A 26,246-nucleotide genomic window follows, 5' to 3' on the forward strand; every position below is an offset into this window, starting at 1 on the left:
ATCCTATTGAAACCACCCGATTCTCTTAAAAAGCCACCAGTACTCTGATCTGTGCCCTATCTATCGTGCTCATTAACGTTAACACCCATATCTCCGTCAGTTAATTCTTCATCACCTCTCTCTGTGCTTCATATCTCACAGGCGGAGGGTGAGCAAACTCTATAGTAAAGCTAAATGCGATTCCTCCTTTAAAACACATAAAAGTAGAAGTGTCATGCCATTTACGTATCGCCTATCAACACATCCCAGCATTAAAGTGGTTATGTTCACAAACCATATAATTAGAACAGGCAGTGCGTGATTTGGCATGGCAGTCAGTTTGAATAGCCTATTGCCCTCCATTAAGCGACAAACACATCTTTACACAGCAGAGTTAAGGCTGCTCTAAAGTGGCTCTGTATCTGCTCAAAGATCTTAGTTTGTTTTCAGCGTTTATATTAGCAGATTCATTTATTCTCATGGGATTGAGACTGTAGCTAAAAATACACATAAGCTCTTTATCTGAGAAGATGGGTGGCTCTTAAAAGAGCCTTTGGGGTAGTTGAAGTCAGGCACGCCTCACTTTGAGCTGGTGTATTTGGTGACGGCCTTTGTGCCCTCGGACACGGCGTGTTTGGCCAGCTCTCCGGGCAGCAGCAGACGCACGGCGGTCTGGATCTCTCTAGAGGTGATGGTGGAGCGCTTGTTGTAGTGCGCGAGGCGAGACGACTCACCGGCGATGCGCTCGAAGATGTCGTTGACGAAAGAGTTCATGATGCCCATCGCCTTGGAGGAGATGCCGGTGTCAGGGTGAACCTGCTTCAGGACTTTGTAGACATAGATAGCATAGCTCTCCTTCCTGGACTTTCTGCGCTTCTTTCCTCCCTTACCGGCGGTCTTGGTGACGGCCTTCTTTGAACCCTTCTTGGGCGCGGACTTTGCTGGTTCAGGCATGATGATCAAGAAATTAACAAAGTAATGCTCTCTGCTGTGTGACACAGAGGTATTTATTCACTGCCCTATGCTAATTTTCAAAGGGATACGAGGTTTCTCCGATTGTCTGTTTTCATAGGCCAAACCCATAAACTCGTACTTCATTGGACAACTCAAAGTATCACGAGGGCCAATCACAGGCGGATAAATAATAGTCCCGCCCACCACTCCCCAAGTTTCCGTTGTTTCGTTTCCCGCTCTTTTATTCAATATTTTTTGAGAAAATAAGCGGTTCTAATATTGTGCATCATCGAGTAATTTTTAAACCCCTTATAAATCCATTGAGGGAGTTTGGAAAAAGAAAACAAAGCAGCGTGTCCTCATAAAACTATTGTTCAGATGTTTAAATGACAGAAAAAGCAAATATAAGCTCATTTGACTGTGTAGGCTACAATATATAACGTTTTCGTCTACATTTTCACTTCTGCTAACTGTGGTACTATTTTGATTGCTTTTTTGTTAGTTTCGCAGACAAACATTCGTTCAATATATTAACATGTATGACAAAAAAAATGTTTATTTTGTAGGTGTTATCTGTTAAAGAAAAGACAAATGTTGACAGTGTCGATTTATTATTGTGAAACGTTATTTACGAGTTTTGGTGGAGCTCATCCAGGATTCAGAAACAAGCGTTTTATACTAAATTCTATGGTTGACGTGGTCAAAACATTGACTCTTTATGTGGCAGAGTGTGTGGCTCTTAAAAGAGCCGTTGGGTTTGAGTGGTTTCTCCTGGTTTCAGGCGTTTATCCGCCGAAGCCGTACAGGGTGCGTCCCTGTCTCTTCAGCGCGTACACAACATCCATGGCGGTGACGGTCTTTCTCTTGGCGTGCTCGGTGTAGGTGACGGCATCGCGGATCACGTTCTCCAGGAACACCTTCAACACTCCGCGGGTCTCCTCGTAGATCAGACCGGAGATGCGCTTGACGCCGCCGCGGCGAGCCAGACGACGAATGGCGGGTTTGGTGATTCCCTGGATGTTATCGCGCAAAACTTTACGGTGACGCTTAGCGCCTCCTTTCCCGAGTCCTTTACCGCCTTTGCCTCTTCCAGACATGTTTTACTCTGACTACTTCAGTAGATCAATGAAAGACAAAAAATAGATACTGTGTGTGGGGGTGTTAGGAGGAAGCGTTTTACATTCGCTTACAGGACCTAACAGAAACCAGCGCCGCGTCAAATGACACACCCCTCCCCCAGAGCACATGTGATTGAATCACAACCCTGACCTTTGTTTCATATTAAAATTCAGGTTTCATAAAATGTATTTTATCTTCTGTTTATGCCTGTATTTGTTTGTATATTTTAAGTGTATATTTGTTTACCTTTTTAGTAATGGGAATCAAGAAAACACAAACAATGGAGACAGACACATTTTAAAACTGCAATGCTAAAATGCAGGTTTATGTTTGATACTCTTTACTGACTGTGTAAATTTTAACCCTTAAACAGGCAAGTGTGGAAACTGATCAGCAAAACATCCTTTTCATTTCATTAATCTAGACTTGAGTAAAACAAATTCAAATGAGTTTTTGATATATTTCATATATTTAGATATTGATAGATTTCATCTCCTATGATAAGTTTTTATATTAAGGTATAAATTAAAACCAAAGTCATCAATATTTGTTTTATGTGATACAAAAACAAGTAATACGCAAATATGCTGCATGTATGACATGTCTAAGTGTCCTAAAATTGAGGCATGTAAATGTCTTGTGTTTTTACACTGCTGAAGTGTCTCACTGTCCTGAAGAGTTCAGCTCCAGTCCTATTCAAACACGCGCCTGTAATTTCCCAGTAAATCTTAAGACTTTTAGCAGGTTTTGGTGTGTGTGATTGGGGTCCGGGAAACTCTGGATGGTTGGCGAAACCTGTTCAACCCTGCAAGAAAATATAGTTGAAAATGCAAAGATATAGTCAACGTTACACATGTTAATCAATTGAACGAATATTTGTTTACGAAACTAACAAAAAAGCAAGTATATCAAAATAGTACCACAGTTACCAGAAGTGAAGATGTAGACGAAAATGTTATATACTGTACACAAACAGTCAAATGAGCTTGTATTTGCTTTTTCTGTCATTTAAACATCTCAACAACAGTTTCGTGAGGACACGCTGCTTTTTTTTTTTTTTTTGCTTTTTTTTTAAACTCCCTCAATGGATTTATAGGGGTTTAAAAATGACTCGATGATGCACAATTTTAGAACCGCTTATTTTCTCAAAAATATTGAATAAAAGAGGGGGAAACGAAACAACGGAAACTGGGGTAGTGGTGGGCGGGACTATTATTTATCCGCCTGTGATTGGCCCTCGTGATACTTTGAGTTGTCCAATGAAGTACGAGTTTATGGGTTTGGCCTATGAAAACAGACAATCGGAGAAACCGCGTATCGCTTTGAAAATTAGCATAGGGCAGTGAATAAATACCTCTGTGTCACACTGAAGGGAACATTACTTTGTCAATCTTTTATTCTCGCGTCATCATGCCTGAGCCAGCAAAATCTGCGCCCAAGAAGGGCTCAAAGAAGGCCGTCACCAAGACCGCCGGTAAGGGAGGAAAGAAGCGCAGAAAGTCCAGGAAGGAGAGCTATGCTATCTATGTCTACAAAGTCCTGAAGCAGGTTCATCCTGACACCGGCATCTCCTCCAAGGCGATGGGCATCATGAACTCTTTCGTCAACGACATCTTCGAGCGCATCGCCGGTGAGTCGTCTCGCCTCGCGCACTACAACAAGCGCTCCACCATCACCTCTAGAGAGATCCAGACCGCCGTGCGTCTGCTGCTGCCCGGAGAGCTGGCCAAACACGCCGTGTCCGAGGGCACAAAGGCCGTCACCAAATACACCAGCTCAAAGTGAGGCGTGCCTGACTTCATCTACCCCAAAGGCTCTTTTAAGAGCCACCCATCTTCTCAGATAAAGAGCTTTTGTGTTTTATCTACTGTCTTGATTCTATGAGAAATTTGATGAATCCGCTAATATAAACGCTGACAACACGGTTTCAGGTTTTTGAAGATATTTAGGCTGAGCACGTTTCATAACCCTATTAAATCTCATTCATTCTGTTATTAGTTTAAAAATCTGAAAATAAGGTTGTCTTTTTCTTCCTTGCTCTTTCTGTAAATAGTTTAACTTACAGCATTTCCCAACTTATCTAAATCTCATTAAACAATGAACTGCAAACTTGCATACATTTGAAACTCACTCCAACAACAGGCATTCATGCATTATTATACCAAAAAAAAAAAAAATACACCAATGAAAGTAAGCAATCACTGTTTATTCTATTTTTAACAAGAGTTCTAAAATATCTGAGGAAAAAAACAAATACTAAAACCAGACGGGTTTGCAGAAATACAGACAAAATTACCATGATGTGCAACGCTTTTTAAAGATGGTGGCGTTTTATACATTTAAAAAAAAAAAAGATGTTTTACTGTTTACTAAGATTTTACTATTTAAAACTCAATTCATGAACTTTGTTTTATTGTTCTAATTTCATCAGCTGTGTGTGCAGGTAAAAGTTAAATGCAAAAACTTTATTTCCATGGATTTACTATTTGTGTTTGAGTAAAATTATCCTTTTATAAACTACTGCCAACTTTTCTTCCAAAGTAAAAACGAGTAAAGTAAAGTCGAGTTAAAGTAAAACTATTTTAGAGAGTTTATTTCCAGAAAATGACGTGCATGGACATTTTCTATTTTTATAATTTTTGTTCATTAGTGGAAACTAAAATCAGTTTGCATCACGAATATTGAGATACTTTATTTTTTGAGATGTACTTATATGAAATTTGAGAAATAACTTGAGATGCAACACTGAACGATAATCAGATTTATTCCAGTAAAGTAATTGTTTCTATATGAGCAATGGCTGTGCTAATGCCAGTGACGATATCTTATTGGTCATTAAATTTACATGCTATAAATAAGTTATATAGTATGAGCTCTAGCTGTTCATTTGAACTAAAACAGATTAGAGGGCCACCACTCCCTTTATAAGTGAGTTATGTTGAAACTAGTTTAAACAACAATTTAATATTTATAAGTAATCAACATCAATTTATTTGTTTATGCTTCAAATTAAGTTAATCTAATTCAATGTTGTTTGTAGGTAGAAGATAATTTGTTGTGAGTAACAGTGTTATATCACTGTCTTCGATAAAATTTTGTCTATCCATTGATGGTGTGTTTTTTTTATTTTGGGGGTATTTTTGAATTTATTTACTTCAAAAAGTACCATATTTTCTATGTAAATTATGCTTATTTTTTTTGAGTGTGAGTTTTTGCCATGATGAGAATGTTGTACAGGATCAGCCCTTCATTTGTGTGTATGTTAGATATGCATTGTATTGGATCTATTGATTTATTTTTACAAAAAAACAAGAAGAATGCTCTAAATTACAGTTTTTCCCATTCATTTCTATGGGTGCCCATTTTTGACCCAAATACAAGATTAAGGAGTTTGTTTTTTTCACCCACTTAACATTGTAGAATTGAGTCAAAAAAAAGTGTGTGTGTTCAGGAGGCAAACTTAGGAAAATTAGCCAAGTCTTGTACCGCTCAGATCAAGGGAAGTATTTTTTAAAAATAAATCAAAATTATTTTGCCCACATTTGTCCAGAATTCGGTTTTAGGGTTAATATGTAAATTCTGAGGTTGGTGTTGTGCCTAATTATGACCATGAAGAAATGAGAAGCCAGAGGATGTGGATTAGAGGCAATGTTTATTCATTGGAACAAAATAAAGAAAAACATCTACATCTTTGCATGGACTCTGTTTGCACACGTTACTTGCTCACTCACTCACTCTTAATGGAAAGCCGTAACAATCTGAGTTCCTCTTTCAAGTAAGTTATTTGTTTTCCAATGTATTGATTGACAGCTCTCCTGTCCTCATGTTGAGAGAAATCATGAGTATAAGTGCTGAGGATTGTGTGCGCTGTGAACATGATGCTTACTGTAGTTGTATGTGCAGGCATTTACTCATCTCACAAAACCCATTCCGTATATTATCCCTTATGTACTGTTGTGGGTCAATTTGACTCGTTTTGATTTGTGCGTTGTCGGAAATATCAGTATGTTGTTGTTGTTTTTTTGTGTGTGTGTGACTATTTCTCATTTAGGGTTTGACACAAAAAAATTATTATTACGTTATATTAAATTATAACTGTGCAACGTCTACTACAGTATCGCATCAGGCAGTCCATTGTAGTCTCCTTGAGGATAAATTCGATTCATTCATTGCTATAGGAGAGGAAGAATTTTCTAAAATTGTTAAATCATCTAAATCGACAATATGTATGTTAGACCCTGACTAATCGATTGAAAGAGATGCTTCCAGAGGTCATAGATCCTCTTCTTAATATCATTATTTCTTCTTTGTCATTAGGATACGTACCAAAATCTTTTAAGCTGGCTATGATTAAACCGCTTGTTAAAAAAACGCAACTTGATCCTACAGAATTAGTCAATTACAGGCCGATCTCGAATCTACCTTTTCTGTCAAAGATTCTAGAAAAGGCAGTATCTTCACAACTATGTTCCTTTTTAGAAAGAAATGATATCTGCAAGGATTTCCAGTCAGGTTTTAGACCGTACCATAGTACTGAGACTGCTCTTATCGCATTTGATGCTATTGACCACAACATTCTTTTAAATAGACTCAAAAATTATGTTGGCATTAGTGGAATTTAAATCATACTTATCTGACCATTATCAATTTGTAGCAGTAAATGAAGAGATGTCTTATCGATCACAAGTTCAGTATGGAGTACCACAAGGCTCAGTACTAGGACCGTTAGGCTGCATAAATTAGGTCAGCCGGAACCGGGAACACTTCAGATAACACCCGATGTACTCGTTACATCATAAGAAGAATGGCATCTACGCTAATGTTAGTCTTTCTGCTTATTCCGAGGTTTACTGTAATCAGCTGGATCCAGGCCGTATCCAGATCAGATGGAGGACCTGTGCTTAGACACGACCACAACGCATGATGCAGTCAGCCGTCTCCATCCCGGTGTGATGATTCTGATCTTAAACCAGATGGAACTGGATAATATTCTGATTGTTCCAAACCAATCTATCTTCTGATCTATAATGCTGCCTGAATCATAATCATACACTGTTCGTTCACTGGCCAGAGGAGAACTGGCCCCCCGACTGAGCCTTGGTTCTCCCAAGGTTGTTTTTCTCCATTCTGTCACCTGATGGAGTTTTGGTTCCTTGCCCCTGTGGCCTTTTTCGCCTTTTTTCACCTTTGTTGCCATTGGCTTTTGGCTTGCTTAGTTGGGGACATTAAATTTAACATTTAATTTAATATTTAACAATAATATTGATCTCCCTGCACTGACACCATTATATGAGAACTAAACTGAGCTGGACGATGACATCACGGTTTTCTCCTAAATTAACTAAATTAATAAACTTTTATACAACAAAATGAAACATCACTGAACTGTTAATATTACCCCAGAACAAATTGTATTGCTAGCCCAGCCCAAAACTTACACACAATAATAATGATTAATGCTGGCCAATACTTAATTATATTACCTTTGTTGTACTGAAAATTATATAATTCAATAAAACAAGCAAAATGTAATGTGTTTTATCATATGACATAGCTATGCATGAATACACTCTAGATAAATGCAGTGAAAACATTTAAATTTTCAGTCAAGCAATGAATTAATGCATTAATTAAATAATTATATTTTATTTACTGACAACAATAAGAAACATGAATAAATTAGTAAAAGAACAAATAAAAGTAACCATCAATAAACAAATGCATATACAAGTCAACAACACACAAAACTTTATTCAAACTACAAGCATGTATTTACAGGTGGTGAACCCCACATCCTACTGCCATCTCAACACAGCGGTTCCTATTCTGCGGCTTTATTCTGATGAATCAGCTGACCACCAGAGGTGAGCCGTGCCTTCGTGCCGGAGGTTGTTGTGTGCTGCGCTGTGCTTCACTATCTGAGGCAATAAGAGCAGGTGGAGTGATGGAGGGTCTCATAAGGGCAGATGGAGTGATGGAGGGTCTCATAAGAGCAGGTGGAGTGATGGAGGGTCTCATAAGAGCAGGTGGAGTGATGGAGGGTCTCATAAGAGTTGATGGAGTGATGGATGGTCTCATAAGGGCAGGTGGAGTGATGGAGGGTCTCATAAGGGCAGATGGAGTGATGGAGGGTCTCATAAGGGCAGGTGGAGTGATGGAGGGTCTCATAAGGGCAGATGGAGTGATGGAGGGTCTCGTAAGAGCAGGTGGAGTGATGGAGGGACTCGTAAGAGCAGGTGGAGTGATGGAGGGTCTCGTAAGAGCAGGTGGATTGATGGAGGGTCTCGTAAGGGCAGGTGGAGTGATGGAGGGTCTCGTAAGGGCAGATGGAGTGATGGAGGGTCTCATAAGGGCAGGTGGAGTGATGGAGGGTCTCATAAGAGCAGGTGGAGTGATGGAGGGTCTCATAAGGGCAGATGGAGTGATGGAGGGTCTCATAAGAGCTGATGGAGTGATGGAGGGTCTCATAAGAGCTGATGGAGTAATGGATGGTCTCATAAGGGCAGGTGGAGTGATGGGGGGTCTCATAAGGGCAGATAGAGTGATGGAGGGTCTCATAAGAGCAGGTGGAGAGATGGAGGGTCTCATAAGAGCTGATGGAGTAATGGATGGTCTCATAAGGGCAGATGGAGTGATGGAGGGTCTCATAAGGGCAGATAGAGTGATGGAGGGTCTCATAAGAGCAGGTGGATTGATGGAGGGTCTCGTAAGAGCTGATGGAGTGATGGAGGGTCTCATCCATGGCACCATCTCCAGGATTCAGCTCTGGGCTCCTCATCCTCAGTGCTTTGAATGCAGCAACAGTGTCCAAAAAAGTACTCACATGTCCGGGCGCTTTAGCGGCGGTGCAAAGCACTAAGTTTAGCCGATGAGAGTTGCAATGCACATAGATGGCTTTAGGAAATGTTCCTTTCAAAATAAACTGTACCCCTCCCTTGTGCCCTGACATGTCCGATGCTCCATCGAAACAGAACCCGACGCAGAGAGCAGGATCCAGTTCGAGTGGTTGAAGGACCTCCAGGATTTTCTGTAATATCCCTTGTGCTGACAGATCTGCAGCCTCAACAAAGCCCACCGTCCGCTCTTTGATGATTCCTCCATATATGAATCGCACACACACTGCAACCAGCTCATGTTTAGCTAAATCCTTATACTCATCCGCAAGTATGGCAAAATATTGCCCATGCAGTTCAGTCTTTATTTTACGTAGGATCGATGCTGCAGCTTCAAGCAGCTCATCCTGGATGTGGTGGCTAATGAATGTGACATTTCGGGGGCAGCTCGTTCAGTCTATTTTCAATTTCTGGAGCATATTTTGACATGAACTTGAAGAGCTTTAAGAAATTACCTTTATTAAGTGCATCCTCGGTTTCTCTGTGGCCTCTGAGTGGTATTTCCAGCTTGGCACATAACATGGCAATGTCCAACACAACTTTAATATGCTCCCTGTTTCGCTCCACAAATGACGGGGTGTCACCGTGCAGCTGGTTCAAAACTGTCCCGCAGCTTTGCGGAGCATGACTGACCATGTACGATTTTTGCTTAGTTAGTGCCATAGCATGGGGCTTGCTTGCTTCATGTTTGTCGCAGGCTTCTCTGAGACGTTTCCAGTTCTTGTAGCCATCTTTAATAAAAGCAAACTCTGTGTGCATCTCCGGAAAATGTTTACACGCCTTGCATAACACTGTGTCCCGTTCTTTGCTGTATTCAATACATTTGAATTTCTCATACCAGTTGCTGTTGAATGAGTGTGGTTTTCCACTTATGACAGTAGCCGGAAATGTTGACAGCTTTGGCTGAGTGGCAGGTTCCTCCAATGGCGATAGATCGGATGGCGTAGCGGTTGTCTCTTTGGATGCTGGTGGCGGTCTGTGGCGGTGGAGTGCAGTGTCAGCCTTCATGCTAACATTAACGCTAGCATGACTTGATGAAAATAAGCCACAAAGTATCTCACGACCATCCTCCTCCTCCTCAGGTATGACATGGTCCAAAAGTATATCATAATTTTTTTTTAAAAAAAGTGTGTCAATGATAGCTGTTTAGCCATAGTTCAGTTAGGTTGCCGCTGCTACCAAACGGTTACGGAAAACTGCCGCCACTTTCGGTCCGAAAGTTTTGGAGCTAACGCGGTTTTGCGTGATAGCATCACTGGACTGACACATGATATGCCGACATAATATTTTCTTTTGTAGCTATTTTTCATAGCTACTGTACATAAATGTCCTCAGGAAACAATTCAAATGAAATTATTTATTAATTAATTATTATTATTATTAAAATTAAAAATTTAAATTGTTTTTATTCATCTGATTGGGTGGACCACCGGTCAATCTAGGTGGGCACGTGCCCACCCAGGCCCACCCATAAATCCACACCTGGGCTAAAGTTAATCCTCTGGGGTCAACAAACGCACCGGCGCATTTTGCTGGGTTTTTTCACATAGCGGCAAAATATGAATATGCCTACAGAGAGCGCACGCTATTGACATCAACCCGATAAAACACATCAGATTCATGTACTTTACGTCGTCTTGCGACGCTGTGAGGAATGATAATAATGTAATAGTAATAATAATCCTGGAGAATATTACCTCAGAAGTTTGTGAGTTAGTTAATTAACTAATAGTATTTATAAACATTTTAAAATTTAAAAAATATAAGACTGTAATGGTAAACCATAACACAATTATTTTTTTTAGCCTACTATGACCAGAGAAATTGGGTGCCAGACTGAACCAGTCAGCTCCAGATCTGCAGGTGTGCAGGCTAACATGAAGCCCATGAGGAGAAGCAAAAGTGATTTTGAATACTATGGAGCTTTTGAGTTTTTCATCATATAGTCAAAATTATAATATTTTTGTTTTGTACTTTCGCTGCTTATTGATAAATCTATTATTAATTTGTGCAGCCACCCAGGCCAGAATGCCTAACAGGAGTGTGTCGTGTGACACAGGCACACTGATGGAGCCTTTCACAGAGTGCTCAGTTTATTCGACCCGACAAGGAGGAGGCAGTGAGCAGACACAGGTCAAGGTTCTTTAAAAACACATGAGGTCTGTGATAATCTCTAATCGTGAAGCAGCGCATGAAGTTATGATCACTTGTACAGGTTGCTCTTGGTATCCCCCACCAAGCAAATTCTCTTCTTTATGGAATCAGCCTGTTTAACACTGGCTCTTGCTTCAACGCTGTAGTTAAGTTCAATAGACAGCTTCCATCAAACACAAGGTAAAGAGGTATGGTATGGATGTTATACCCACTCTGCCAGCTTGGACACACCTGTCTGTCATCTACAACATTCAACAAAATGGTTTTCACTTTTGTTTTAGTTTATTTTGGTGGTAGTCCAGTGTGTGGCGGTACTGATTCAAATTTAGACTAAAGAGGGCAGAAATAGGTTGGTGATGCATATTCATTTTGAGGTTTGTAGCTGATTTTTAATAAAATAGGACTTTTTCCTATTTAGCACCAAAACTTTGGAACAGTCTTCCTACCATTGTCCGTGAAGCAGACACACTCTGTCAGTTCAAAGCCAGATTAAAGACACATCTCTTTGACCTAGCATTCACATAATACATTATAGACTTCTATAATTCTATGTTAGGCTGCATAGATTAGGTCAGCCGGAACCGGGAACACTTCCCATAAATCCTGATGTACTCGTTACATCATGAGAAGAATGGCATCTACGCTAATTTTAGTGTCTGTGTTTATCCCGAGGTTTTCCTGCAGCCTGCCGGATCCATGCCGTATCCAGATCTGACGAAGGACCTTCACGTGGACCCGATGACAACGCAGTGCTGAAGTGCCAACTAGTCTCTCCCTATGGAGGATCCCTTTACCACTCTACAGACAAGGCGTTGTCGGGAAAATTTGTTTCGCGTTCCTACCCCAAAGCGACAAAATAAAATAAAATTCTTTATCAAAATTTATAAGGAAAGACAAGTACTTTGTTTAGCTTATAGGGAATTCCAAACCTGCGCACGTATATTCAAACGCACATAACTATAGAACCAATTCTTAATGCGCATGTGAACGCCATCAGCGTTTCTCACAGGTTCGCATTTAAAGTCTGTGTAGAGAGAATGGTGTCGTCTTAGCGGCCCCTAATTTAATATCAAATGATCGTTGCGATGGAAGCAAATCAATCAAAACTAACTTTAGCTGGAAAATAACTTAATTAAAGAACCGCTATAAAGCCAAAACAATCTCTGTTACCTTAAATTATACGCTTATCTCTGTGAAGCTGCTTTGAAACAATCTACATTGTTAAAAGCGCTATATAAATAAAGAATAACTTGACTTGACTTGACTTTTTTTTAATTGTGTAGTGTGTAACTCCAGTTAAAAATGCTTCTTTATAATTCATTTTTATTTTATTTTTATATTATAAAAAAAATTCAATAATGCAGTGGGGGAAGGAAACCACTTATGGTCCTTCTTCAGGAAACTCTTCCCTGATCCGTGTTACAGCGGATGAAGGTATGACCACCCAAACATGTTGGCCAAGGTGGCGTGTCGAGTTCACGCGTGATCATAGGTAACTAAGCAACAGTGGAGAACTCGACAATCGACTACTGTGGACTTCGACCGAAAACAGGAAATAAATACAGGTATGAGCGCTGGCCGAATTAACTTAATTTTTATTCATATCTTTCATATCTACTGCAGTCAGATTCACTGTGTTCACTCTGAAGGAATCACTCACATTGGCTGTGCACTTGTAATGACACATCAAGGATGTTAAGAGGCTAAAAGCAGGTTTAAAACTTGCCCCATTTAAGTCAACAGGGTGCAAATTTTAAAAAGAGGATAACACGGTGTAGGCAACACCGATTTTTGTCGTTGTTTTCTGTACTGACAGCACTCCAAATTTACAAAAAAATGAGCTCAATGTTAAAATTGACCGGAGTTCTCCTTTAAGGACAACTTCCCAAACACCACCTGCATTATTGACTGCTCTGAGACAATTCTGCAAAAAGCAAACTATCTTGACTCCAGAGGGGAGTCATATAGCCACTATTATTCAAACAATACTCTGAAGTATTTGGTTGCCATTGCCCCATGTGGACTTATTATGTTCATCTCCCCTGCTTGGGGGAAGATGTAGTGACAAGTTCATTACCCAAGATTCTAGCTTTCTGGACTATCTTCAGCCCTGTGATGAAGTGATGGCAGACAGAGGCTTCACAATTCGTGATTTACTGTTTGAGAGAGACGTAAATCTTATCATGCCAGCATTTACTCATAAAGGTGGACAGTTGTCAGATGAGGATGTTACAGGCACAAGGAGGATCGCCAATGTGCGCATACATGTGGAAAGAGTGATCAGAAGGCTCAATGTGTTCAAAATTGTCTCCCAGACTGTCCCTATTAACATGGCACACAAAATGGACAAAATCCTCAGAGTGTGTGCAGCGCACATCACTACTAATGAAAATTAACGATTTTATGTGTGAATGCCACTGTAGAGTTTCCGTTCTGCAGTAAAAATCCACATAGGTCCTGTAGAAAGTAATGGATTATGTTGGATATTACCTCAGTATGTGATGAATGAACAGTCAGTGTAATGATTAATCAATAAATTAGTTTTCTACTGTAAGCTTTTGCTGTAATGAAGAACCTTATAAATGATCAAAAATAAACAAACCAATTTCAGCCCATTGTTTCATATTGGTGCGTTGGAGCTCGTACCAACCTGTCACGTGATTTCAACAAACGAGACTTTATTAAGTCATACCTTTTTCAAACTGCATTTTGAAATTCTGATGATTTAGTGCTAGAGGGCGATGATCCCACAGCAAACACCTGCACTGAAAACACCTACACCTGTTTTTACATCAGTTGTGTTGAAGTTAGAACAAATGAATGTAGAGATGTTTATAAACCATAAGAGAATTGGACTACACAAATAAACATAAACTTCGTACTCTGAACACAATCTTTATTTAAAACAGATAGTGCATACAGACCATAAAAGTTGTCCATTCAGTTCTACATATTCAGAATATATTCAGAATATATTTAAAGTATAATGTAGATTGTAAAAATCTGCACAGAATCGATCACCGCGAGATGCATGCCGGGTAGAAATGCGTCCGAGTTGCGCAGATTTCAACCGACTGCACTGACAAAAGGTAGTATGGGAAAAATGACTTGATGACGATCCACCTTTGATCTCATAGGTGTCTGATTCACTATGAGGAGTGAAAACTGTCCGTCTTGACTGAGCTTATTTCACTCCGCTTAATGCAGCCGCCTACAGTATCAGGTGAGGCGCATCTCAACAAGCCTACGGAAACAACCCTTCTCTTTGGCTATGTTCAGACTGCCAGCAAAAATATGATTTCTTGTATATCCAGATGGTTTCTTAAAGTCTGGATAGCAAATCTGATTCAAACCACATTTGGAGGTTCTTAAACCTTCTGTCAACTTAAAGTTTGACCCAGTTATTATGATTAAATCTGTCACACCTGAAAGTGTGTCATCTGAACATCACACAAAACATGAAGACCATCAGTTTGATTATTGTCTCACAACAACAACAACAAAAATCTTCTGGTGAAGATTAAAAGTGCATTCCATCAAATTTTATGGATCCATTAAACCGTATACGTGCCCTGAATTGGACTTCACATTGGTATTCAAGCATTTGATTCTATGCAGACATTGCTCATCTCAATTGAGCCTAGAATTATTGAACAAAAACACTTGCTATCTTCGGCACTCATGAGGAAGTGTGCAAGACTATCTCAGGTCTGAAAGAATGCCAAAGCTCAGAGCCCTTAATGCACACTAAATCCAGACTATCTCTGCTTTGGAGCAGTATTTAAGGCTTAGCATATCTCATCATTTATTATGTTCAGGAACTCAATATTACAAGATGTAGAGGACAAAATTTTCAGGGTAAGCAATTTGGTAGTAAAAAAAAAAAAGTATGCATTATTGGCACTGAGATTTGGCATTTTCCAACCTGGGACAGTCTTGCACACTTACTTCCTGTCAGGTACACGTAAGTGTGGGTATTGGGTTATGCCCAGAGATGAAAGGCAAAAAGCTCTAATATGGAGATGGGTTGGGGTGTTTTATATGGTCACTCATTTAGAATAAGCTACTCCAAATTTATTAACATTAGAACAAGGTTAAGAACATTATTCATCTGCGTACAGACACGGTTTGAATTAGGCGTTTTTTTTTTTTTTTGTTTTTTTTTTGAGAAGTTCTTCTGTGCATACAAATATGAAATAATTAATGTAATTATCAATAAATGGAACCCACTGATAATCTTTGAAATGCTATGTTCTTCATAAGTGGCATAGGTTAAGACTGCCCTGCCTTCTTTCTGTTATGTATGTTATTATATGCATATCATGGACACACCTAGACAAAACAAGAATCATGCCTTGGACACACTGGTACACTCAAATTCAAGACGCACACCTACATTTGAACTTCTGACATCTCTTGTTATTATATTTATTAATATGCCATATGATATGGGGTTGATCTTTCAGTATTATGATTGGATGGCCTGGACATTCTGGATGATTCTGCTTTATCTTGTATAAATATGACCCTTCCTCCTTAATAAAGTTGAGAATGTGATGGTACTACACTGTCTGTCTTGATCATTGATCTCGCACTGATGCCACACATCACAGGGGTCGAGGCCTGTTTCCATCTGATGACTGACAGATGCTTCGAGGCTGCAGAGAGTCTACCTGAAAACGAATCTAACAGAAAAATGAGTCATTCCACGAAACCGGTACGATTTGGACAAACACATTTTTGGATTTTTTACTTATATGTATTACTTTTATGAACACCCCACAACATTAATTACATATTTAACTTCCAGAAAATCATATTTTCCCACCTCAGGCATCAAATCCCTATTATTATTGGTAATTATTTTAAGATATGGGCACTATTAGTCTTCAACCCCGTTATGGACACTATGGGAGCTCTCTGAATATGATAATAAAATATATTTGTAATGAAATCAACATTTTCCTATTAATCATATGTCCCTCACACTAATTCAGTAATTGTAAATGTAAAATTTACATATGATTTTACACTTATGCTATACTAAAGCCTGAAATGGGCACTTTTTGTGACAGCAACCTCATCATTTTTGATCAAAGATGTGGCTTAACTTCAGAATTTGAACTAAAGAAAGAAAAGAAAAACAACAGATATAAATTGCAATTGCAATTGCAAATTTTATTAACCCGACTGCAGGAAAAACAACAATAACTTAGTATACATTAGAACATTATAAACTGACTAAATAGGTCATCAAAATAAAACATATAACTTGTGTGCTTTTTTGATGTGTTTGTGTGTCTGTGCGAACGTGTTTTTGTGGGGGGTTTTGCGTGTGCTTGCGCTTCGTGGCAAAAAAGTAACGGGGTTGAGTCTGTCGGGGGTGTGATTTTTTGCTTGAAAATGGCCACTGCTCTACATGTAGTGAATAACAAGAGAGTACATGGCATTCATTGTATTAAGAAATCATGTATATTTTTGAAATAACAAAGATAATTTTCACAAGTAATAGAATTCTATCTTTATTTGATGTAACAGGGTTGAGTCGTTGAGCTTGACGACCACATTATAGTTATAAAAGAGGTTGGTAACTTGCCTGTGTCTACACACAGTGTTGTTCAGAAGACTTCTATGATTTTAATTTCTGTTATTGGTGTCACATATAAGGATCTGTTCATTGGTTTTATGGGGGAAAATGGTTTGTGTAACGGGGTTGAGGGATTACTGAGGGACGGAACTAAATAATGTGATTTTAATGAATAATCATGAATTCACTTAGAAAAAAAACATTACCAGCAAAAAAGCACAGATAGATATTCATGGGAATGGCAAAATGTATGGACTTTTTTCTAATTATATTATTCATATTCCAAGTGCACTTTCATAGAAGGCCATGAGGGACATGACAAAATAGGTGGTGTCAACTGAAAAAACAAGATCATTTCTAATATAAAGATAATGGGTCTCATTCATGAAACATTCGTAAATATACGAGTACATGTGAGTGATTTGCGCGTAAAGAGACATTCCCGAAAATTCTTCTCCTGATTCACAAATACTTCGTAAACGTCAGATTTGATAGTGAAATGTGTGTGTGGGTTAATGAATTCCAATCAGTCGTAAATGGGACGCGCGTGCACGCTCATTCTCTCAATTACCATAAATCCCGCCCATTAAATCCGACTGACAACTATATATGGGACGTCATATTATGACACGAAACGAAGGATTTCAAGATGTCTTCTCAAAACCGAATGAAGAAGAGAAATTTCTCAGATGCAGAAATTGAAGTTTTATTATCAGAAGTTCATTCAAAACGCCACATTTTATTTTCAAGCATACATAGTGGCGTATCAGGTCCTAAAAAAAAAGGATTTTTTAGGTAATAATGCTTTAGGTAATAATGCTTTAGGCAAAATATAAAAATGAATAAACAGCTTGAATATATATATAGCCTATATATATATATATTTTTTTTATTATTATTATTATTATTATTATTAAAAAAAGACTTGCGGACGTGTGTTCCGTTTGCAGATGCTATACTGGCTCTCGTAATAAAAGTAAAAAGAAAAAAACGTATGTAATTACTATATATAATATTTTTTCAAAATGCTGTGTAAATATGTACCCGATTAAGGTGAATTAAAATGCAGCCTTATTAATGAGCAAAACGTTCGGATGTTAAACGCACTATTTACGCGTGGCTGGGAGCAGGTGTAGATTTCTTTAACATTTGGAAAATACGAACATTTTAATGAATCCGAAAATTTACGCCAGAACCACTTTACACACGATTTACACAAAAATTCGTTCTGCTCGTGTTTCATGAATGAGACCCAATATAGGCTATGTCATTATTTTTAAACTTTATTAAAGGAGACATTTCAATTGATACAAAAAGCTTTTAAGAATAGATTTTGGTGACCCAATAGGTAAAATACACTTAAAAAGGTCAGAGGGACTCAAATCATACCGGTTTCGTGGAATGACTCAAATATTGTCTTGGATCAGAATACCTTTGTATCCCCTGATGTTTCAATTCCAAGAAACACATTTTAGGAATTAAGTTGAAAACTTCTAAACAACTGAGACCCAACAAAACTACATTTTTAATTGTTTTAGAGTGCTTAATTCAAAACGTTTTTACTTAGTTATTATCCAACCTGGTCTCCAGTGTCCTCATACTTTATAGTAGGCTACTAATCCCAGTTAAACCTGCCTGTGTAATTCTGAACACCTTCATTGTCTTGATCTGGTGTTTGTTTGGGCTAGAGCTGAACTTACACAGTCTGACCAAAATCCCAACAACATCTGTGCAAATATATCAAACATATAGTGCAAATGATATGATTTTTTTATGAATTAGCATTCAGTAGTGGTTAAATCAAAATATAATAAATTTAAAACAAGTGGCCTGCTCTTTATCACATTAATTTAGCAGATGATTCTATCCAAAGCGACCTATGGAGAAATACAAGCCATTCATCTTAAGGAGGCAATGGCATAAGAAATGCTTGCAATACAAAGTTTCAAACATTGTCCAGAAAAGTACAAGCTATAGAAAAAGGGAAATATGAAACTGGGGAAAAATAAGTTGTTTTTTGAGTCACTTGCTCTGCCTTGCTTAAATGAGCAGCTCATTGAGATGAGCTTTTACATGATCCTCATTCACATGCTGAGACGAAGTATAAACAAATATGACGATTTAACTTACATTTTTATTTACGTGATATGATGTAGGCTACATCATCTTATGAAAAGGCTATATATTGATTATTAATATTAATACCAAATTATTATCTTAAGGACAGATCTGCTGACATGAGTCATAGAGAGATCGGATGACGTGTGCTTCAAGCTGCCCAAATCAACATCTGTATGAAAGCCTCCTCACGGTCCTCACTGATGCTGATTTCATTAAAGTCTATTTCAGACTGTTTGCTGAACACACATATGAGGCGTTCAGGCTTTTATTAACCTTTACACTTAAACTATCCATCAAATGTACACGCGGCTTTCCCCCGTGCCTGATGCTCGCCTTGGATTTGATCTGACGGAGGCAATATAAACATTTCCTCTCGCGTATTTTAGTCACCGATGAAAGCTCAGAACCTCTGCTTAGTGTTCACTTTGTTTTGACTGCGCCAAACTATTTTACCACTCCAGTTTTTAACCAAATGTAAGAGAAGAAAACACACGCGTGAGGGGCTCGTGGACGCGCACAGACGCCGAGCGGGAAGGTTGAGTCTATAAGGTTCTCATGTGTTATTTAAGAGCGCCGCGCCGCGCGAGCGCCATTCATTGCTGAAAACAGAGACAGCGTTTGAAAGATTGTTGATCCGATCAGAGAGAAATGGCAGAAACCGCCCCAGCACCCGCTGCTGCCACCCCGGCTAAAGCGCCCAAGAAGAAATCCGCTACGAAAGCCAAGAAAACAGGTCCAGGCGTCGGAGAGCTCATCGTCAAAGCTGTGTCCGCATCCAAGGAGAGGAGCGGCGTGTCCCTCGCCGCGCTGAAGAAAGCGCTCGCTGCCGGCGGCTACGACGTGGAGAAGAACAACTCTCGCGTCAAGATCGCCATCAAGAGCCTGGTGACTAAAGGCACCCTGGTGCAGGTCAAAGGGACCGGCGCCTCGGGCTCATTCAAGCTCAACAAGCAGCAAGCTGAGACCAAGAAGAAAGCGGCTCCTAAAGCGAAGAAGCCCGCGGCCAAGAAACCCGCTGCTGCCAAGAAGCCCAAGAGCGCAGCGGCAAAGAAGCCCGCCGCCAAGAAATCGCCCAAGAAGGCCAAGAAACCCGCAGCCAAACCCGCTAAGAAGGCGACGAAGAGCCCCAAGAAGGCAAAGAAGCCGACAGTCGCTAAGAAAGCAGCCAAGAGCCCTAAAAAGGCAAAGACCGCTAAACCTAAAGCTGCAAAGCCTAAAGCCGCCAAGCCTAAAAAGGCAGCGCCCAAAAAGAAATAAAGTCCAGTGTTTGTTCCTCAACGGCTCTTTTAAGAGGCACCCACTAACTCTGAATAAGAGCAAAACTTGTTTATATCAATGTTTTGTGTTGATTTTGTTAGCAAATAAGAATAGATGAGATTTGACTTTTGACCTCTTAGACTCATGCAATCTGAACAAACAAGTCAAAACTGTTTTGAAAAAAACAAAAACATGTAAAACATTTATATATAAGGAATTTATCGTAAATGGCCAAAAAAAGTTTAAGAGGATTAAGACAGTGATCAGTCTAAATATGTTGTACAACACAGAACAGAATATACACACAACATATGCTGGAGAATTGTGACAATACAAACAACCCACATCCAACAATATGGACAGTGATAAAACTATAATATTACAATAGAAACATAATTCTGTACAGTATCAGACAGTCAATGTGCCCAGAATATACAGTGTGTGTGTGTGAAAGGTGTAGCACTTTTGGTAGAAACAGCATACAATATCCATTTGTATATTTATTTAAATGTCATATATATCATTTTAAATTTCAAGGGCTTCATCTCTTCTGTTTTACATATATAATAATAATTAATACGTTCATAATCCCCGCCAGAAAGGGGGTTGGGCTTTGGAGGGAAGTTCAGTGATTGGTTTGAATCTTTACAGACTCTAAACCAATGGGCGATTGCCACTCTCGTTTAAATACAGTGTGTGGAGCCACTCTAATTTCATTCTATTATTTTAGACGGAGGTCTTTGAAATAACTGAATTGAAAATGAGCGGAAGAGGCAAAACTGGCGGCAAAGCCCGAGCCAAGGCTAAGACTCGCTCCTCCAGGGCGGGACTGCAGTTCCCCGTCGGCCGTGTTCACAGGCTTCTGCGCAAGGGAAACTACGCCGAGCGCGTCGGTGCCGGTGCTCCTGTTTATCTGGCGGCAGTGCTCGAGTACCTCACCGCTGAGATCCTGGAGCTGGCTGGAAACGCCGCTCGGGACAACAAGAAGACCCGCATCATCCCCCGTCACCTGCAGCTGGCGGTGCGCAACGACGAGGAGCTCAACAAACTTCTGGGCCGAGTGACCATCGCTCAGGGCGGCGTGCTGCCCAACATCCAGGCCGTGCTCCTGCCCAAGAAGACCGAGAAACCCGCCAAATCCAAATAAACAGATTGAAGACTGGGTTACTGAAACAACGGCTCTTTTAAGAGCCACCCATTTTATCCGAGAGAGAGTGCTTTTCTTTGTCAATTACAAACACCTTGAGTGCTTCTGGATTAGGGAAATGTGACCCATCAAATCAGTAAAATGTATGATTTCTCTGCATCGATGATTACAAGTACAATTGTGCTTGTGAATGTATGTTATAAACATGATGATCTCCTAATGTTGTTTTGCCACCCAATCCATCTCCCCTTAATATTAAAATATATTTGTTTACCAAACTCTGAAAATGTATTAACTATTTCAGTACATTTTCCAAAATTAAAGTCGATATACATATCGGCTTTAGAGTAACAGAAATTGGTCAATGTTACTTTGGGTCTTTTGCCCTTTAGATTTACGGGACGTAAAGTGTCTCGCTGCAGTGCTTTTATACTGTAATGTGATTTTATTCTAATCCGAGATCTGCCCAACCACTGGGAATTAAGGCGAGCATTTCAGAACAAATAAATACAACACTGAGTATAAAGGCGCGCAAAGTAGAACATAGAAAGCATCTCGAGCGGGAAACCCTCCGCTTGTTTGAAAAGAGGAAACGCGCAGTCATTGGCTGGCACTCATGCGCAGACATCACGTATTAGCCAATCACGAGGCCTGTATCCTCGCGACACTATGAGCTCGTGGCGGTTCAAAGCTTTAAAAGCGGGCGAGAAACACAGAGCGGCATTTCCAGCGCAAGCAGGACAGAGAGAAGAAGACTGCAGCAATGGCAAGAACCAAGCAGACCGCTCGTAAATCCACCGGTGGTAAAGCCCCGAGGAAGCAGCTCGCTACTAAAGCCGCCCGTAAGAGCGCTCCGGCCACCGGCGGCGTCAAGAAGCCTCACCGCTACCGGCCCGGGACCGTGGCTCTGCGGGAGATCCGCCGCTATCAGAAGTCCACCGAGCTGCTGATCCGCAAACTGCCCTTCCAGCGGCTGGTGAGAGAAATCGCTCAGGACTTCAAGACGGACCTGCGCTTCCAGAGCTCCGCTGTCATGGCCCTGCAGGAGTCCAGCGAGGCTTATTTGGTCGGTCTGTTCGAGGACACCAACCTGTGCGCCATCCACGCCAAGAGGGTCACCATCATGCCCAAAGATATTCAGCTGGCCCGCCGCATCCGCGGAGAGCGCGCTTAAACCCGCGTCTGCGTCAACCCACAACGGCTCTTTTAAGAGCCACCAAAACTGCACTGAACGAGATAATTTCCAGTTTAACTCAATGAGTAGAAAGTTGCGTTCATGCATTAACGTTACATTAATACTCTCTGGGTCACCGTTATTTAAATCATCAGTTACCTTTTCAGAATAAAATATAATCCTTGTCCTAATTAGAAAATACTTAAAATATAAAGAATGAGTTTTATGTAATAAAAGCGGTTATGTATTTTAATGTTTGTATGGGCCTAGATCTATATTCTTTTTTTTTTCTTTGAATGCTGTGATGTCAGTTATACAGGGTGTGAATCACACAATGGCCTTTAGGACAAATTATATATAAAACACCAATTATTGTAATTAACAAAACTATCATGTGCAATCGATTGACATGTAAACTGTGCACTCAGATTCCGATGTTGTTGTGGATAGTTTCAATGGAGCTAGAAATGTATCTTCATATTTACAGGTAAAGCTTCTTTTCATCTTCAAACAGTTTTCCCAAACAAGACTACAGTGGTTGTTTTCTCAATCTCTTTTCTTCCAGCTACTCCCTAATAGTGGCATGGTCTGTTTTGAAATTTTTAGCGCAAGTTCAATGCCAACTTTAGAGATTACTCTTATACGGGTGCAAGTTCAGCTAAAGGCAGACATACAGTTTAAACCACTGAGGCCTGAAATCATTTATATTCTGCAAATATATCCGAATTGTCTAATATAAAATGTACTATACTGAACTTATAGATTAGCACATTTCATTACCATTCAGTATCTCAGTATGTTATATCCTCCTGAGACCCAGAAAAAAAAAGTTTTTTGAATTTAGTTTTTTCCATGTCATCACACTGTTTAGAGCACAATAAACAAATGGTTAAAAAAAAAACATTTTTGAAAAAATATTGTATTTATACGTTATGCTATGTCCTCTGTAGTGGACGCCAGGACTAAGTTGTTTAAAAAATAAAATGACATGAAATTATATGTATAGGCAAAAACAATGTGATTTTAAAAAAAAAAAAAAAAATTCAATCACCAATACATTTTGGGGTTTCAGGATTTTTTCAACCAAAATTTGTATAAAGATTATTCTCAACTATGTTAGGAAAGAAATAACGGAATGAATTGATACACCATTTTACTTTATGCAATATGTGGGTAAAATGGCCATAAATTAATATTCCCATTCAATGCAATGTATCTATACACTGTATCTAATTTGCACATTAATGTGTTCTTGGAGCAACATTTAATGAAAAAATAAGTGTAATAATTGGAGTAATAATTGGCAACATTTTAATAATAATATCTAATATTTCATAGGAATATTGATGTATAATTTATTTCCATATTCACTTCTTGTGTCTCACAAAATGCCTGATAAACATGATTTAAGTCCTGATGTCCTCTACAGTGGACACGTTTGAAATCAATGCCCTGTTCTGTAACAGAAAGTATTTTTTTATTTGAAACCCTTTAACATTTTCCTGAGATGTTTTACGAAATACAATTTGAAAAGTGGTCCAGTTTAAATTATAATTACAATATATTATCATATTTCCATAAGAATGGATCCATTTGATCACTAAATTAATGTCAGACATTTTTAAAGACCAAGGAGAAGTTGGTTTAATGGTGAAACCTCCAAACATTTGGTATCTCTGAAAAGTCCTGAATGTGCTCTTTACAGGACACCCAGGTTGTGTCATGTGACATGTATGATGTCAGAGAAATTCACTAAAATATAATGTCCACTACAGTGGACAAAAGTCTATTCAGAATCAGAAAGAGCTTTATTGCCAAGTGTGCTTGCACCCACAAGGAATTTTTCTTGGTACTGAAGCTTCCAGTGCACATATACAAATACAAATACAACAAGAAACATAAGTAATACAAATTCTAAGAATAAGATATATAAAAAATAAATAAAAATAGTATAAAAGTAAAAAAAGTAGGGTCACAGCTGGGTTTAGTCTGAATAAACATTTACAGATTATGAACATATTTACAGTATTTTGAGTAGTATGAATAATATAGATATAAATATCACCTGAGTTAGAGAATATTGCACTAGACAGTGGGAGTATTGCACTTACAGGCATATGCCTTGGGGGGGCATGTTAAGTGATCAGAAGGGAAATGGCCTGTGGAAAGAAACTGTTCCTGTGCCTGGATGTTCTTGTGGCCAGTGATCTGTGTCGCCGTCCTGACGGTAACAGTTCAGACAGGGGGTGTCCAGGGTGAGTGGAGTCTGTGATGATTTTACCTGCTCTCTTCCTCACTCTGGAAGAGTACAGGTCCTGGAGGGTTGGCAGGGGGGCACCAATAATCCTCTCTGCAGTCCAGGCTGTCCGTTGTAGTCTCCTGATGTCCGATTTGGTAGCTGAACCAAACCAGACAGGTTTTTATTCTTGGGTCCCAGGAGGATATGATGATATTATAACATCCTCTTCATCAAATCAAATAAATCTTATAAAACATGAAAGAAGTCGGACAGGCCTCGTTAGATTATGGTTTGGGTTGAACCACATTGTTTTGTGCTGGAACTACATTGAAGGGAGGGGCGTTTTGCGCCTTGTGACGCGGTGTTGGTTTCTATCAGGTCCTGTAAGTAAATATAAAAGGCTTCATTGCGACGCTGAACGTACATATCTTGTCATCGTGTGACTAGAGTGCGTGAAACATGTCTGGAAGAGGTAAAGGCGGTAAAGGACTCGGGAAAGGAGGCGCTAAGCGTCACCGTAAAGTGTTGCGCGATAACATCCAGGGAATCACCAAACCCGCCATTCGTCGTCTGGCTCGCCGCGGCGGCGTCAAGCGCATCTCCGGTCTGATCTACGAGGAGACCCGCGGAGTGTTGAAGGTGTTCCTGGAGAACGTGATCCGCGATGCCGTCACCTACACCGAGCACGCCAAGAGAAAGACCGTCACCGCCATGGATGTTGTGTACGCGCTGAAGAGACAGGGACGCACCCTGTACGGCTTCGGCGGATAAACGCCTGAAATCAGGAGAATTCACTCAAACCCAACGGCTCTTTTAAGAGCCACACACTCTGCCACATAAAGAGGCAATGTTTTGACCACGTCAACCATATAATTAAATATAACATGTTTTGTTAACTGAATCCAGGATGAACTCCACTAAATACAGTGTTAATGTTTACAAATTATATATCATTCGAAAGCTTACAAACTGAAGATTCCGCATTTGAAACCCGTTTCGAAATCGGACCTTGCGTTACCATAAAAATGGTACTTTAAATTATTTTAGGAGTTCCTTACCTAGTGGGTGGTGTCAGGTTTTGAATTACAAATTTGATTTTAATTACTTTATAATAATAATAAATAAAAAAACTCATGGAAGTTTTGAAAACAATTCCGTGGGTTTTTATCACTTGTCTCAGAATCTGAAGTTTTCTGGTATCTGCTCTATAACGAGAACTTTTTTCACAAAGTTTTTAAAAAGAAATAAACATGAAATTATTTATTGGTCATGAGACATTATTTAGTTCAATCATATGATTTTTAATGTTATATATTAAATGTTATATATCATATGATATATAACATTTAATATATAACATTAAAAATCATATGATTGAACTCATATATATTTCTATTTAACTGTGAACCATATTGAATTGAAATGTATGAGTTGCCTTTGAAGGCAGCTATAATGTAACTTGTGGTTCACGTTGCCTGTTTAAGGGTTAAACATCTCACCAATAGTTTCATAAGTAGGCCTACACCTTTTTTTTTTTTTTTACACAAACTCCCTCAATGCATTTATAAGGGGTTTTAAAATTACTCGATAATGCATGAATATTAGAACCGCTTGTTTTCTCA

The 26,246-nt window shown here is 39.3% G+C and overlaps 7 protein-coding genes across 7 annotated transcripts; 5 read left to right on the forward strand and 2 right to left on the reverse strand.

The window, feature by feature from the left end:
* Positions 1–432: 432 nt before the first annotated feature.
* LOC311070673 (histone H2B) lies at positions 433–938 on the reverse strand. The gene has a single exon (XM_084094680.1). It carries the CDS (start codon positions 931–933, stop codon positions 559–561), a length of 375 nt encoding a protein of 124 aa, XP_083950806.1. The 5' UTR covers positions 934–938; the 3' UTR covers positions 433–558.
* A 610-nt stretch (positions 939–1,548) lies between these two features.
* On the reverse strand, positions 1,549–2,058 carry LOC311070683 (histone H4). Its single transcript, XM_084094690.1, has one exon. It carries the CDS (start codon positions 2,028–2,030, stop codon positions 1,719–1,721), a length of 312 nt encoding a protein of 103 aa, XP_083950816.1. The 5' UTR covers positions 2,031–2,058; the 3' UTR covers positions 1,549–1,718.
* Positions 2,059–3,445: 1,387 nt separating this feature from the next.
* Positions 3,446–4,370, forward strand: LOC311070675 (histone H2B). The gene has a single exon (XM_084094682.1). The coding sequence runs from the start codon at positions 3,463–3,465 to the stop codon at positions 3,835–3,837; it is 375 nt and encodes a 124-aa protein (XP_083950808.1). The 5' UTR covers positions 3,446–3,462; the 3' UTR covers positions 3,838–4,370.
* Positions 4,371–19,425: 15,055 nt separating this feature from the next.
* On the forward strand, positions 19,426–20,072 carry LOC311070659 (histone H1). Its single transcript, XM_084094663.1, has one exon. It carries the CDS (start codon positions 19,456–19,458, stop codon positions 20,062–20,064), a length of 609 nt encoding a protein of 202 aa, XP_083950789.1. The 5' UTR covers positions 19,426–19,455; the 3' UTR covers positions 20,065–20,072.
* A 737-nt stretch (positions 20,073–20,809) lies between these two features.
* LOC311071189 (histone H2A-like) lies at positions 20,810–21,476 on the forward strand. The gene has a single exon (XM_084095415.1). The coding sequence runs from the start codon at positions 20,825–20,827 to the stop codon at positions 21,209–21,211; it is 387 nt and encodes a 128-aa protein (XP_083951541.1). The 5' UTR covers positions 20,810–20,824; the 3' UTR covers positions 21,212–21,476.
* A 473-nt stretch (positions 21,477–21,949) lies between these two features.
* Positions 21,950–22,442, forward strand: LOC311071204 (histone H3.2-like). Its single transcript, XM_084095433.1, has one exon. The coding sequence runs from the start codon at positions 21,975–21,977 to the stop codon at positions 22,383–22,385; it is 411 nt and encodes a 136-aa protein (XP_083951559.1). The 5' UTR covers positions 21,950–21,974; the 3' UTR covers positions 22,386–22,442.
* A 2,640-nt stretch (positions 22,443–25,082) lies between these two features.
* On the forward strand, positions 25,083–25,398 carry LOC311071416 (histone H4). The gene has a single exon (XM_084095821.1). The coding sequence runs from the start codon at positions 25,084–25,086 to the stop codon at positions 25,393–25,395; it is 312 nt and encodes a 103-aa protein (XP_083951947.1). The 5' UTR covers position 25,083; the 3' UTR covers positions 25,396–25,398.
* Positions 25,399–26,246: the final 848 nt, after the last annotated feature.

Source organism: Abramis brama, assembly GCF_963993115.1.
Source record: "Abramis brama genome assembly, chromosome: 20".
Lineage (NCBI taxonomy): Eukaryota > Metazoa > Chordata > Actinopteri > Cypriniformes > Leuciscidae > Abramis > Abramis brama.